Genomic DNA, 13,005 nt, shown 5'->3' with positions numbered 1-13,005 from the left:
CCTCCTGATCTCCAATAGTGTTCTCTTGCATTTTTTTATAGTCCTCAAATACCTAATTTGCTTCTTCCTGCGTATGCCTACTATGCACCCCCTAAGGCCTCAATCTCTCTGGAAAATCAAGGTTCCCTAAACCTGTTATCCTTGCCTTTTATTTTGACAGAAATATACAAGCTCTGTACTCTCAAAATTTCACTTTTGTAGACCATCCACTTACCAAGTACATCTGTCCAACCATCACCTTTCTCCAATTTAGAATCTCAACCTGAGGACCAGACCTATCTTTCTTTGTAATTATCTTGAAACTAATGGCATTCTGATCACTAGATGGAAAGTGTTCCCCTACATAATCTTATGTCACCTGTCTTGTCTCATTCCATAATAGGAGATCTAGTATCACACTCTCTCTAGTTGACTTCTATGTACTGATTAAGGAAACTTTCTTGAACACATTTGACAAGTATCCTATCCAGCCCTTTTACACAATGGGAGTTCCAGTCAATGTGTGGAAAGCTAAAATCACCTATTTTCACATTCTTAAGTTTCTTGCAACAACCTGCAATCTCTGTACAAATTTGCTGCTCTAAATCCTGCGGATTTCTGGGTGGGTTATGATATCACATTAATGTGGTCATCCTGTTCTTATTCTTCAGTCCCACCCATACAGCCCCAGTGGGACAGAGCTCTCCAGTCTGTTCTATCTGAGCACCACCATGACCTTTGCTTGAAGTAGTAAAACCACCCCTTTTCCTTTTATTCCCTCCTACTCTGTCACATCTAAAACAACAGAACCCTGGAACATTGTAGCCATTAGTGAGACTTGGCTGCACGAGGGGCAGGACAATGTCATAATTCCTCATGCTGATCCATGCCCTAAGCTCATCCATCTTTCCTATAATACTCCTTACATTGAAATATACACACTTCAGCACATTATGCCTACCATGCTTAGTCTTTTGATTCCTGATTTTGTAGGCTTAACAACATCTTCCCACAACCACTCCACTATCTGCTCTGACATGAGGAAATCTGCAGATGCTGGAATTTCAAGCAACACACATAAAAGTTGCTGGTTCCTGATGAAGGGTCTCAGCCCAAAATGTTGACTGTACCTCTTCCTAGAGATGCTGCCTGGCCTGCTGCATTCACCAGCAACTTTTATGTGTGTTATCTGCTCTGACAGTCTTCTTCCCACCCCTCTGAAACTATAATTTTGAACCCCCCCCCCCCCTCGGTACGGCACTAGCAAACCTTCCTGCAAGGATATATCCTCCGTCCAGTTCAGGTGCAAACTGTCCCTCTGTACAGGTCACATTTTTCCTGGAAGAGAGCCAAATCATACTAAAATTTTAAGCCCTCCTTCCTACACGATTTCCTTAGCCGTGTGTTAAACTATATGATCTTCCTATTTCCGGCCTCACTAGCATGTGGCATGGGTAACAGCCCTGGAAGTCCTGTCCTTTAACTTAGCACCTAACTCTCTGAACTTACTTTGCAGCACTTTGTTATCCATCCTACCCATATCATTGGTACTGACGCAGACCATGATCTCTGGCTCTTCATCCTCCCACGTAAGAATGCTGTGGACTTGATCTGAGTTGTCCCTGATTCTGGCAACCGGGAGATAACATACTATGTGGGACTCTCGTTCTCATCTACAGAACCGCCTGTATGTTCCCTAACCAATGCATCTCCTATCATTATAGCTCGCCTCTTCTCCTCTGCTAGGGCATTCCCCTTGCAGAGGAAGATAAAATTATGAGGGGAGTAGATAAAGGTGGATGTTCATGGTCTTTTTTCCCAGGGTAGGGGAGTTAAAGTTTATCGAGCAAAGGTTTAATATGTGAGGGAAGTAGTTTAAAAGGGACATCCTTTTCCACACAGTGGGTGGGTGGGTGGGTGGGTGTATATGGAATGAGCTGCCAGAAGAAGCAGATACAGGTATATGGATAAAAAAGGCCTAGGGGTTGGGAGCCAAATGCAGGCAAGTGGGACTAGCTCAGATGAGTATCTTGGCCTGTTTCTATGCTGTATAACCCTGTCTTTATCCAGCACCTTCCATCTATAACCTGGCAAATGTAAGACTTCAGAGATGATGATGCTTTTCCAAAGTATAAGAATATATATTTTTGAATTTCAGAAATGAGAAATAATGTTAATGTGCCAACTGTTAATATTCATTTATTCTTGTATAAGGTGAAGAACAACCATCTGAACCAAGCAATCCATGATGAACGAGAAGCCATTATTGAGCTGCGAGTGCAGCTTCGACTGTTGCAAATGCAAAGACTGAAACAAGAACAGCAGCCTCAGGAGGATGGAGAAGAACGGGGAGATAATGCCACTGGTGCTCTCCAGCACAGAGATGCTGTAAGCGATGCGAGAATTGCACATGAGCAACCCAAGTCTGTGAAGGAAACGTTAAAACCCTCTCCAAGCAAAGATCGTAAGGAGACTTCAATCTGAAGAGCTCCAAGCAATTTGTTGCATTGCAGCTGCACTTAAATCTTTGACCAGAAAGCTGTACAAGCGGTGAACTGTAACAGTTGTTAAAATCTTTCTCTACATTTTTGGTGAATAAAAGATTCCAATGATATCCCAATTATAAGGTCAAAAGCAATGAGGTGAAATGGTGTTTGGTAAGCGCATTAGACAAATCATTTGAATTTTTTAAAAAAAGTAGAAAATGGGGTTCTGTTTTGTTAGAAGGACTGTGAAGACTCTGGGCCATTTTTTGTTTTTAATTATGCATGTGGAAATACTTTATTTTAACTGAATTTTCCCTATTAAATAAAAATCTATATTTCTAGCTAAGTATCATTCGGTACCAGGAATGTTCAGAGTAGAGGCCTTTAAAACAATAAACATGGATGAACATGAACTAAATTGTTACTATGAGCAAAATTGTTGAATGTTATGTGGTTGTCAGTAATTTCTCCTTTGTTAGCTTTTTATTTTATAAGCTCAGTATTTGTCATTTAATTAAATCGGTGGGATATCTTTACGGCGTTTACAGAAATACCAACCTGAAAATAGATTGTGCCCTGGACATCCGATAACTCCTGCTTTTGTACAGTTGTTTGCACTGATCGATAATTTAAAATAAAAATAATAAAATGTTCGAACGCCGATGCATGTGTTGAACATTCCAGAGCCAGCTGAGGCTTTTGTAAACCATATTTCAACTTGTGATGGCAGTGATTTTTATGAACGCAGTCTCAGTTCAACCACTCAAGTGCTATTATCTTATAAACTATTGCCACTTAATGGCTAAGAGTGCCTGGTGCGAATGTCAACGTCTCAAATTTTCATCGTCAATTGATTAGTTTGTCTGCTGTTAAAATATTAGGTATTTGCTTTGTTTTTGTGTAATTCATTCACAAAAATAAAAAAAAAGCCTTTTAAACTTCATTTGTTTTCCATAGAATATGGGTCTAAAATTGAAATGTCCCAGGCTGTGAGGATTGTAGCAGAATAATATGAATATTTTCCATTAATTTTACAAATTGATCAGTAGGTGTTGCTGGTATTAATTGTCTAGATGTCCAAAAAGGTTGTAGTGGATCTTATTCTGCTACCAACACATATGTATGGTGAAAATAGTCTCACAATATTGTTAAGTGGAGCTTTAATGATCTTGACAAAGAAATGAAGGGAGTTCAACATAAACCATAGAAACTACAGCACAGAAACAGGCCCTTTGGCCCTTCTTGTCTGTGCCGAACCATTTTCTGCCTAGTCCCACTGACCTGCACACGGACCATATCCCTCCATACACCTCCCATCCATGTATCTGTCCAATTTATTCTTAAATGTTAAAAAAGAACCCGCATTTACCACCTCAGCTGGCAGCTCATTCCATACTCCCACCACTCTCTGTGTGAAGAAGCCCCCCCCAATGTTTCCTTTAAACTTTCCCCCCTCACCCTTAACCCATGTCCTTTGATTTTTTTTCTCCCCTTGCCTCAGTGGAAAAAGCCTGCTTGCATTCACTCTATCTATACCCATCATAATTTTATATACCTCTATCAAATCTCCCCTCATTCTTCTACGCCCCAGGGAATAAAGTCCCAACCTATTCAACCTTTCTCTGTAACTGAGTTTCTCAAGTTCCGGCAACATCCTTGTAAACCTTCTCTGCACTTTTTCAACCTTATTTATATCCTTCCTGTAATTTGGTGACCAAAACAACACAATACTCCAGATTCGGCCTCACCAATGCCTTATACAACCTCATCATAACATTCCAGCTCTTATACTCAATACTACGATTAATAAAGGCCAATGTACCAAAAGCTCTCTTTACGACCCTATCTACTTGTGACGACACTTTTAGGGAATTTTGTATCTGTATTCCCAGATCCCTCTGTTCCACTGCACTCCTCAGTGCCTTACCATTAACCCTGTATGTTCTACCTTGGTTTGTCCTTCCAACGTGCAATACCTCACACTTCTCAGCATTAAACTCCATCTGCCATTTTTCAGCCCATTTTTCCAGCTGGTCCAAGTCCCTCTGCAGGCTCTGAAAACCTTCCTCACTGTCTACTACACCTCCAATCTTTGTATCATCAGCAAACTTGCTGATCCAATTTACCACATTATCATCCAGATCATTGATATAGATGACAAATAACAATGGACCCAGCACTAATCCCTGTGGCAAACCACTAGTCACAGGCCTCCACTCAGAGAAGCAATTTTCTACCACCACTGGCTTCTTCCATCAAGCCAATGTCCAATCCAATTTACCACCTCTCCATGTATACCTAGCGACTGAATTTTCCTAACTAACCTCCCATGCGGGACCTTGTCAAAGGCCTTATTGAAGTCCATGTAGACAATATCCACTGCCTTCCCTTCATCCAGTTTCCTGGTAACCTCCTCGAAAAACTCCAACAGATTGGTCAAACATGACCTACCACGCACAAAGCCATGTTGACTCTCCCTAATAAGCCCCTGTCTATCCAAATGCTTGTAGATTCTGTCTCTTAATACTCCCTCCAATAACTTACCTACTACTGACGTTAAACTCACCGGCCTATAATTTCCCGGATTACTTTTCGATCCTTTTTTCAACGGAACAACATGAGCCACTCTCCAATCCTCCGGCACTTCACCCATAGACAGCGATATTTTAAATATTTCTGCCAGGGCCCCCGCAATTTCAACACTAGTCTCCTTCAAGGTCCGAGGGAACACCCTGTCAGGTCCCGGGGATTTATCCACTTTAATTTTCCTCAAGACAGCAAGCACCTCCTCCTTTTCAATCTGTATAGTTGCCATGGTCTCACTACTTGATTCCCTCAATTCCATAGATTTCATGCCAGCTTCCTTAGTAAATACAGACGCAAAAAACCTATTTAAGATCTCCCCCATTTCCTTTGGTTCCGCACAAAGCCGACCACTCTGATCTTCAAGAGGACCAAGGCAACCTCATGTCTTCTTTTTGCCCTCCTGATTTCTTTCTTAAGTATATTCTTGCACTTCTTATACTCCTCAAGCACCTGATTTACCCTCTGTTTTCTATACATTTCATACAACTCCCTCTTCTTCTTTATCAGAGTTGCAATAACCCTTAAGAACCAAGGTTCCTTATTCCTATTCAATTTGCCTTTAATCCTGACAGGAACATACAAACTCTGCACTCTCAAAATTTCCCCTTTGAAGGCTTCCCACCTACCAATCACATCTTTGCCAGAGAACAACCTGTCCCAATCCACGCTTTTTAGATCCTTTCTCATTTCTTCAAATTTGGCCTTCTTCCAGTTCAGAACCTCAACCCTAGGACCAGATCTATCCTTGTCCATGATCAAATTGAAACTAATGGCGTTATGATCACTGGAACCAAAGTGCTCCCCTACACAGACTTCCGTCACTTGCCCTAATTCGTTTCCTAACAGGAGATCCAATATTGCATCCCCTCTAGTTGGTCCCTCTATATACTGATTTAGAAAACTTTCCTGAACATATTTTACAAACTCTAAACCATCTAGACCCCTAACAGTATGGGAGTCCCAATCAATGTATGGAAAATTAAAATCCCCTACCACCACAACTTTATGTTTCCTGCAGTTGCCTGCTATCTCTCTGCAGATTTGCTCTTCCAAGTCTCGTTGACTATTGGGTGGTCTGTAATACAATCCCACTAATGTGGCCATACCTTTCCTGTTTCTCAGCTCCACCCATAAGGACTCAGTAGACAAGCTCTCTAATCTGTCCTGCCTGAGCACTGCTGTAATATTTTCCCTAACAAGCAATGCTACTCCCCCACCTTTCATTCCTCTGCCTCGATCACATCTGAAACATCGGAACCCTGGAATATTAAGCTGCCAGTCCTGCCCCTCCTATAGCCAAGTTTCACTAATTGCTACATCATAATTCCACGTGTCAATCCACGCCCTCAACTCATCCACCTTCCCCACAATACTCCTAGCATTGAAATATTTACACCTCAGAAGATTTTTACCACCACTCACAACCTTTCTATCAGTGGATTTGCTTAAACTTTCAACATCATTTATTTTCACCCCAGCCACACTGTCAGCTCTGGCACTCTGGTTCCCATCCCCCTGCAAATCTAGTTTAAAGCCTCCGCAATAGCACTAACAAACCTCCCTGAAAGGATATTGGTCCTCTTGTGGTTCAAGTGTAACCCGTCTCTCTTATATAGGTCCCACCTGCCCCAGAAGAGGTCCCAATGATCCTGAAATCTGAAACCCTGCCCCCTACACCAGTTCCTCAGCCACTTGCTCCTCCTCCAGAGCATCCTATTCCTACCCTCACTGGCACCTAGCACAGGTAGCAATCCTGAGATTACCACCCTGGAGGTCCTGCTTTTCAACTTCCTACCATGTAAATAGCAAGCTTGAATAACCTGGATGGGGAGAGTGGAGGTGAAGCTTACTTACATTTGCAATACCTTTCACTCTGGGGAAAAGGGCAGGGATTTGTGAAGAAATGTCAACTCTTCCATAGACAGTAGATTCTCTCCAAATCTGTTCTCACCCAGAGGGAATGTGAGAGATTGATTGGGACTCCTGCTCCAGCCTTTATATACTGGCTATCGCCTTGCCAGTCCAGATGAAGGGCTGTGACCCTAAACAGTGACCAATTTCGCTCCACAGATGCTGCCTGTCCTGCTGTGTTCCTTCAGATCCCAGCATCTGCATTCTCATCTTGAAAATCAGGTTAATCCAAAGTACTGATAACTAGTAATGACCAAAACCCTGACTTGTTAGCAAACTTGGTATAGACTGAGCAGGAATCCGGGTTTGTACTGGAGAAATTGGTTTTAAACTGGGGTATCATGTTTAAAGCTTCCAGCTGTCAGATTGGAAAGCGTATAAGGAATGGGGCAAGAGAATTTAAACAATTAATATTTATTTTAAGTTGTGGAGCAGGTTCTTTAAGGTTATCGTAATGGGGATAAACACCTACTACCTAATTAATTGCTTCTAATGGCATGCATCTCAAATAGCCTCTGTTCTCAAGTCTCACAGGTGGTTTAGTTACTAAATCTACTGGAACAGTTTCTATGGACAGGAGAACGGAAAAAGGCAGGTTACTGACACCTTAAACCCAATCACTGCCCATCCCCCACGAGTCATCTGTTGTTAGCCCCCAACGAACACATATTCACTCTCCCCTTCCCCTCCTCACAGACCCCCACCCTGCTCTCATGACTATACCCCTTGCCCACACGAAACCACCATGGTGGGCTTCACAGCTGAACAGGTAAGACGACAGATGAAACGTCTCAACCCAAGCAAGGCTGCAGGACCGGATGGTGTCAGTACCAGGGTGCTCCAAGCCTGTGCCCCTCAGCTATGTAGAGTACTTCGCCATGTCTTCAAACTGAGCCTGAGGCTCCGGAGGGTTCCTGTACTGTGGAAGACGTCCTGCCTCGTCCCAGCAGCCTCAATGACTACAGACCGGTGGCATTGACCTCCCACATCATGAAGACCCTGGAGACACTTGTTCTGGAGCTGCTCCGGCCTATGGTCAGGCCACACTTAGATCCCCTCCAGTTCGCCTACCCGCCCCAACTAGGAGTTGAGGATGCCATCATCTACCTGCTGAACTGTGTCTACGCCCACGTGGACAAGCCAGCGAGCACTGTGAGGGTCATGTTTTTTGACTTCTCCAGTGCGTTCAACACCATCCGCCCTGCTCTGCTGGGGGAGAAGCTGACAGCGATGCAGGTGAATGCTTTCCTGGTGTCATGGATTCTTGATTACCTGACTGGCAGACCACAGTATGTGTGCTTGCAACACTGTGTGTCCGACAGAGTGATCAGCAGCACTGCTGCTCCACAGGGGACTGTCTTGTCTCCCTTTCTCTTCACCATTTACACCTCGGACTTCAACTAGTTGGATGCATCAGCAAGGGAGATGAGGCTGAGTACAGGGCTACGGTAGGAAATTTTGTCACATGGTGTGAGCAGAATTATCTGCAGCTTAATGTGAAAAAGACTAAGGAGCTGGTGGTAGACCCGAGGAGAGCTAAAGCACCTGTGACCCCTGTTTCCATCCAGGGGGGCAGTGTGGACATGGTGGAGGATTACAAATACCTGGAGATACGAATTGACAATAAACTGGACTGGTCAAAGAACACTGAGGTTGTCTAGAAGAAAGGTCAGAGCCGTCTCTATTTCCTGAGGAGACTGAGGTCCTTTAACATCTGTCGGATGATGCTGAGGATGTTCTATGAGTCTGTGGTGGCCAGTGCTATCATGTTTGCAGTCGTGTGCTGGGGCAGCAGGCTGAGGGCGACAGACACCAACAGAATCAACAAACTCATTCGTAAGGCCAGTGATGTTGTGGGGATGGAACTGGACTCTCTGACAGTGGTGTCTGAAAAGAGGGTGCTGTCCAAGATGCATGCCATCTTGGACAATGTCTCCCAGCCACTACATAATGTACTGGTTGGGCACAGGAGTACGTTCAGCCAGAGACTCATTCCACCGAGATGCAACACAGAGCGTCATAGGAAGTCATTCCTGCCTGTGGCCAGAGACAGCTGGTACACAACATCCAGTCAACCCTGACCAATGGAGGTCTCAAGGAGCAGCCAGGCTACTGGAATTAATTTATTGTTGTCACCTACACTGAATTACAGTGGAGAAAAAAAATGCTGGAATTGTGGCTTGGTATGCAAAGAATAAGAGGACAATGCAGAATGTAATGTTGCAGCTATAGGGAACTTATCCTTAGCATATGAGAAGTAATTTCAAGTGTCTGATAACAGAAACTCCTTGAGTGTAGTGGTACATTAAAGCTTTTGTATCTTCTGACTGACAGAGGAGGGGATAAGAGAGAATGACTGGGGTAGGAAGAGTCCTTGATTATGTTGGATGCTTTCCCAAGATAGCAGGTAGTGCATTCAGTGTCAATGGAGAGGAGGTTGGTTTGCAACGATGGACTGGGCTGTGTTCACATCTCTGCAATTTCTTGTGGTCAATTAGAAAAGGAGTATTATCTGGACAAAACTCCCCCTAGGGAAAAGTGGAGTACTTTAGGGTGGGGTAATGCAAAGAAAATGGAGGATAGTTGGATGATCCTTGGAAAAATCTTGTTGGGGGGCAAACAGAAATGAGGCAGAATTCAGAAGAGCACAGCCAGCGAGTCTTAGTAAAATTTGTTGACAGACTTGTGATGTCTTCTCAATTATTAACTGAAGACTGGCTCGAGTGATCATGTTGAAACTGACTTCTAAATGGTGACATAATCTTTTGAGGGGGAAAATGAAGGGAACTGGGTTTGACCTGAGGAAACAAGCCAGGATCAAGAAACCAATGCCTGGACAGTCTTGATATCAGCAAACAAGATGCTGGAGGGGGACAGGCAGTACTTACAGAAGAACATCAATAAGAACAACAGAGGAACAGGCCCCTTAGTCCACGCTGTGCCAAGTTAATTAATAGGCCTCTGACCAGTAGCCAGGACATGAGCTATAAATTACAATGGGAGAGAAGGCATGTCAAAAGGGCAATGTTACAGCTGTCATCTGGGATTTCAATGTGCAGATAGATTGGGAAAACTTCACTTTCTCTTGAGGGAGAAGATGCAGAATTCTGATGAGATGGCTTTTTAGAGCAACATGCATTCATGGTCAATCTCACTATGGAAAAGGCAACTCTGGATTGGGTGTTTTGTGTAATGAACCAGATTTGATTAGGGGGTTTAAGGTAAAAAAAAAATAAAAAAACCCTTAGGAAGTAGTTATTATAAAATGATAGAATTCACCTTACAACTTGAGAGGGAGAAGTTAAAGCCAGATGTATCACTATTGCAGTGAAGTGAAGGAAATTGCAGAGGCTTGAGAAAGGAGCTGACCAAAGTTGATCGAAAGGGGACATTAGCAAGGATGACAGTAAAGTGCCAATGTGGAAGGTGCAGGATAGTTACATCCCAAAGTAGTAGTATTCTAAATGCAGGATGACACAACTGTGGCTGACAAGGGAAGTCAAAGCCAACATAAAGGCAAATGAAAGGGCATATAATAGAGCAAAAAATAGTGGGAAGTTAGAAGATTGGAAAACTTTTAAAAACCAACAGAAAACATCTAAAACATGGGGGTGGAAAAAGTTGATATATGAAGGCAAGCTAGCCAACAATACCAAAAAAAACCAAAAGATTTTTCAGATATATGAAGAGTAAAAGAGAAGCAAGAATAAATATTGGACCACTGGAGAGGTAGTAACTGGGGACAAGAAAATGGCGAATAATCTGAATAAGTATTTTGCATCAGACTTCACTCAGGAAGACACTAGCACTATGCTGGAAGTTTGAATGTGTTGGGGACAGAAGTGACTGCAGTTGCTATTACTCAGGAGAAAGTGCTTGGGAAACTGAACAATCTGAAGGTAGATAAGTCACTTAGGCCAGATGGACTATACCCCAGGTTTCTGAAAGAAGGAGCTGAAGAGGTAGTGGAGGCATTAATGATCTTTCAAAAATCACTAGATTCTTGTATGCTTCTGGAGGAAAGGAAAATTGGAAATGTCACCCCACTCTTCAAGAAGGGAGAGAGGCAGAAGAAAGGGAATTATCAGCCAGTTAACCTGACCTCAGTAGATGGAAACATGTAGGAGTTGATTGTTAAAGATGAGGTCTCGAGGTATTAGGAGGAACATGATAAACTCAGCATGGTTTTCTTAGGGAAAATCTTGCCTAACAAATCTGTTGGAATTGGGGATGTATAGACAAAGGAGGGGAAAAAGTGGTGGATGCTTTGTTCTTGGGTTTTCAGAAAGCATTTGACAAGGTGCCCTACATGAGGCTGCTTAACAAGATAAGAGCCAATGGCAGTACAGGAAAGATACTAGCATGAATGCTTGATAGGAGGCAAAGATTGGGAATAAAGGGTGCCTTCTCTGATTGGCTTCTATTGACTTGCGGTGTTCGGCAGTGGTCAGTGTTGTAATGGCTTCTTTTCACATTGTACATGAATGATTTGGGTGATGGAATTGATGGCCTGTGGCCAAGGTTGTAGACAACACAAAAGATAGGTGGAGGGGCAGGTAGTGTTGAGGAAGCAAGGAGACTGCAGAAGGACATATTAGGAGAATGGGCAAAGTAGTGGCAGATGGAATACCATGTCGGGAAGTGTATTGTCATGCATTTTGGTAGAAGGAATAAAAGGGCAGACTGTTTTCTAAACAGAGTAAATTCAGAAACTTGAAGTGCAAGGGAACTTAGGAGTCCTTGTACAGGATTTCCTAAAGGTTAACTTGCAGGTTGAGTCTGTGGTGAGGAAGGCAAATGCAGTGTTAGCATTCATTTCGAGGGTACTGTAATATAAAAGCAAGGATATAATATTGAGGCTTTATAAGGCACTGATGAGGCCTCATTTGTAGTGTTGTGAGCAATTTTGGGCCCCTTATCTAAGAAAGGATGTGCTGACATTCGAGAGGGTTCAGAGGAGGTCCACAAGAATGATTCCAGGAATGAAAGGGTTATCATAGGAGGAGAGTTTGATGGCTCTGGGCTGGTACTTGCAGGAATTTAGAAGAATTAGGATAGAGCTCATTGAAACCCTTCGAATGTTGTAAGACCTAGATAGTGTGGGTATTTCCTATGGTGGGGGAGTCTAGGAACGGAGGGCACGGCCTCAGAATAGAGGGATGTCCATTTAGAATGGAGATGCAGAGGAATTTCTTTAACCCAGTTGGGTTTATATGTTGCAACAGGGAGCTGTGGAGGCCAGGTCATTGGGTGTATTTAAAGTGGAGGTTGACAAGTTCTTGGTTAGTCAGGGCATGAAAGGTAGAAGGTAGGAGAATTTGGCTGAGAGGAAAATGGATCACTCATGATGAAATGGCAGAGCAGACTTGATGGGCTGAATGGCCCAATTCCGCTGTATCTTATGGTCTTAATTAAAAACAGTAATTAATGCCCAACAAACAACAGGAATTCTGCAGATGCTGGAAATTCAAGCAACACACATCAAAGTTGCTGGTGAACGCAGCAGGCCAGGCAGCATCTGTAGGAAGAGGTGCAGTCGACGTTTCAGGCTGAGACCCTTCATCAGGACTAACTGAAGGAAGAGTGAGATCAAGGTCCTAGCTTTTCCAGCCTTAGTGCCAATGGCAAATGATTAACATTAATGAATGCATGACTGTACTATTGGAATTGACACCCAGGAACCAAGAGCACTGAAAACATTTAGAACAATGAAATATATTACTAAAGATCACAGATGGGATTTGATATCAAAGATAAGGTTAGGCTATCTGAAACCAGGAGTCAGGTAGGGGAAGTGAGGCAGAGGGGAAAACCTTCTGTGTCGATAGGGTGGTGAATCCTGGGAATTTTCTACTCGTTATTGCTGTAGAGGTCTGTCTTTTATTATTTTAGATAAAGGAATCTGGGATTAGTGCAGGAAAAAAATTATATAAAAGATTATATTCAATCTCATTGAATCAAGTGGAGCTGGTATTGTTGTTGGGTGGTTTAAAGAACCTCACAATATTTACAAGAGAAAATCTGCAGATGCTGGAATTTCAAG

At 43.0% G+C, this 13,005-nt stretch overlaps 1 protein-coding gene across 1 annotated transcript in view; it reads left to right on the top strand.

Moving 5' to 3' along the window:
• The window catches only part of ralbp1 (ralA binding protein 1), a 57,379-nt gene extending 53,971 nt beyond the window's left edge, over positions 1–3,408 (top strand). Inside the window, exon 10 of the mRNA XM_072259006.1 lies at positions 2,194–3,408. Coding sequence (XP_072115107.1) covers positions 2,194–2,463 — 270 coding nt within the window. The 3' untranslated portion in view covers positions 2,464–3,408. The remainder of the gene's footprint in view (positions 1–2,193) is intronic.
• Positions 3,409–13,005: the final 9,597 nt, after the last annotated feature.

Source organism: Mobula birostris, chromosome 1, assembly GCF_030028105.1.
Source record: "Mobula birostris isolate sMobBir1 chromosome 1, sMobBir1.hap1, whole genome shotgun sequence".
NCBI classification, from domain to species: domain Eukaryota; kingdom Metazoa; phylum Chordata; class Chondrichthyes; order Myliobatiformes; family Myliobatidae; genus Mobula; species Mobula birostris.
Note: the sequence above shows the minus strand (reverse complement) of the source record. Positions and strands in the feature narration are given on the sequence as shown.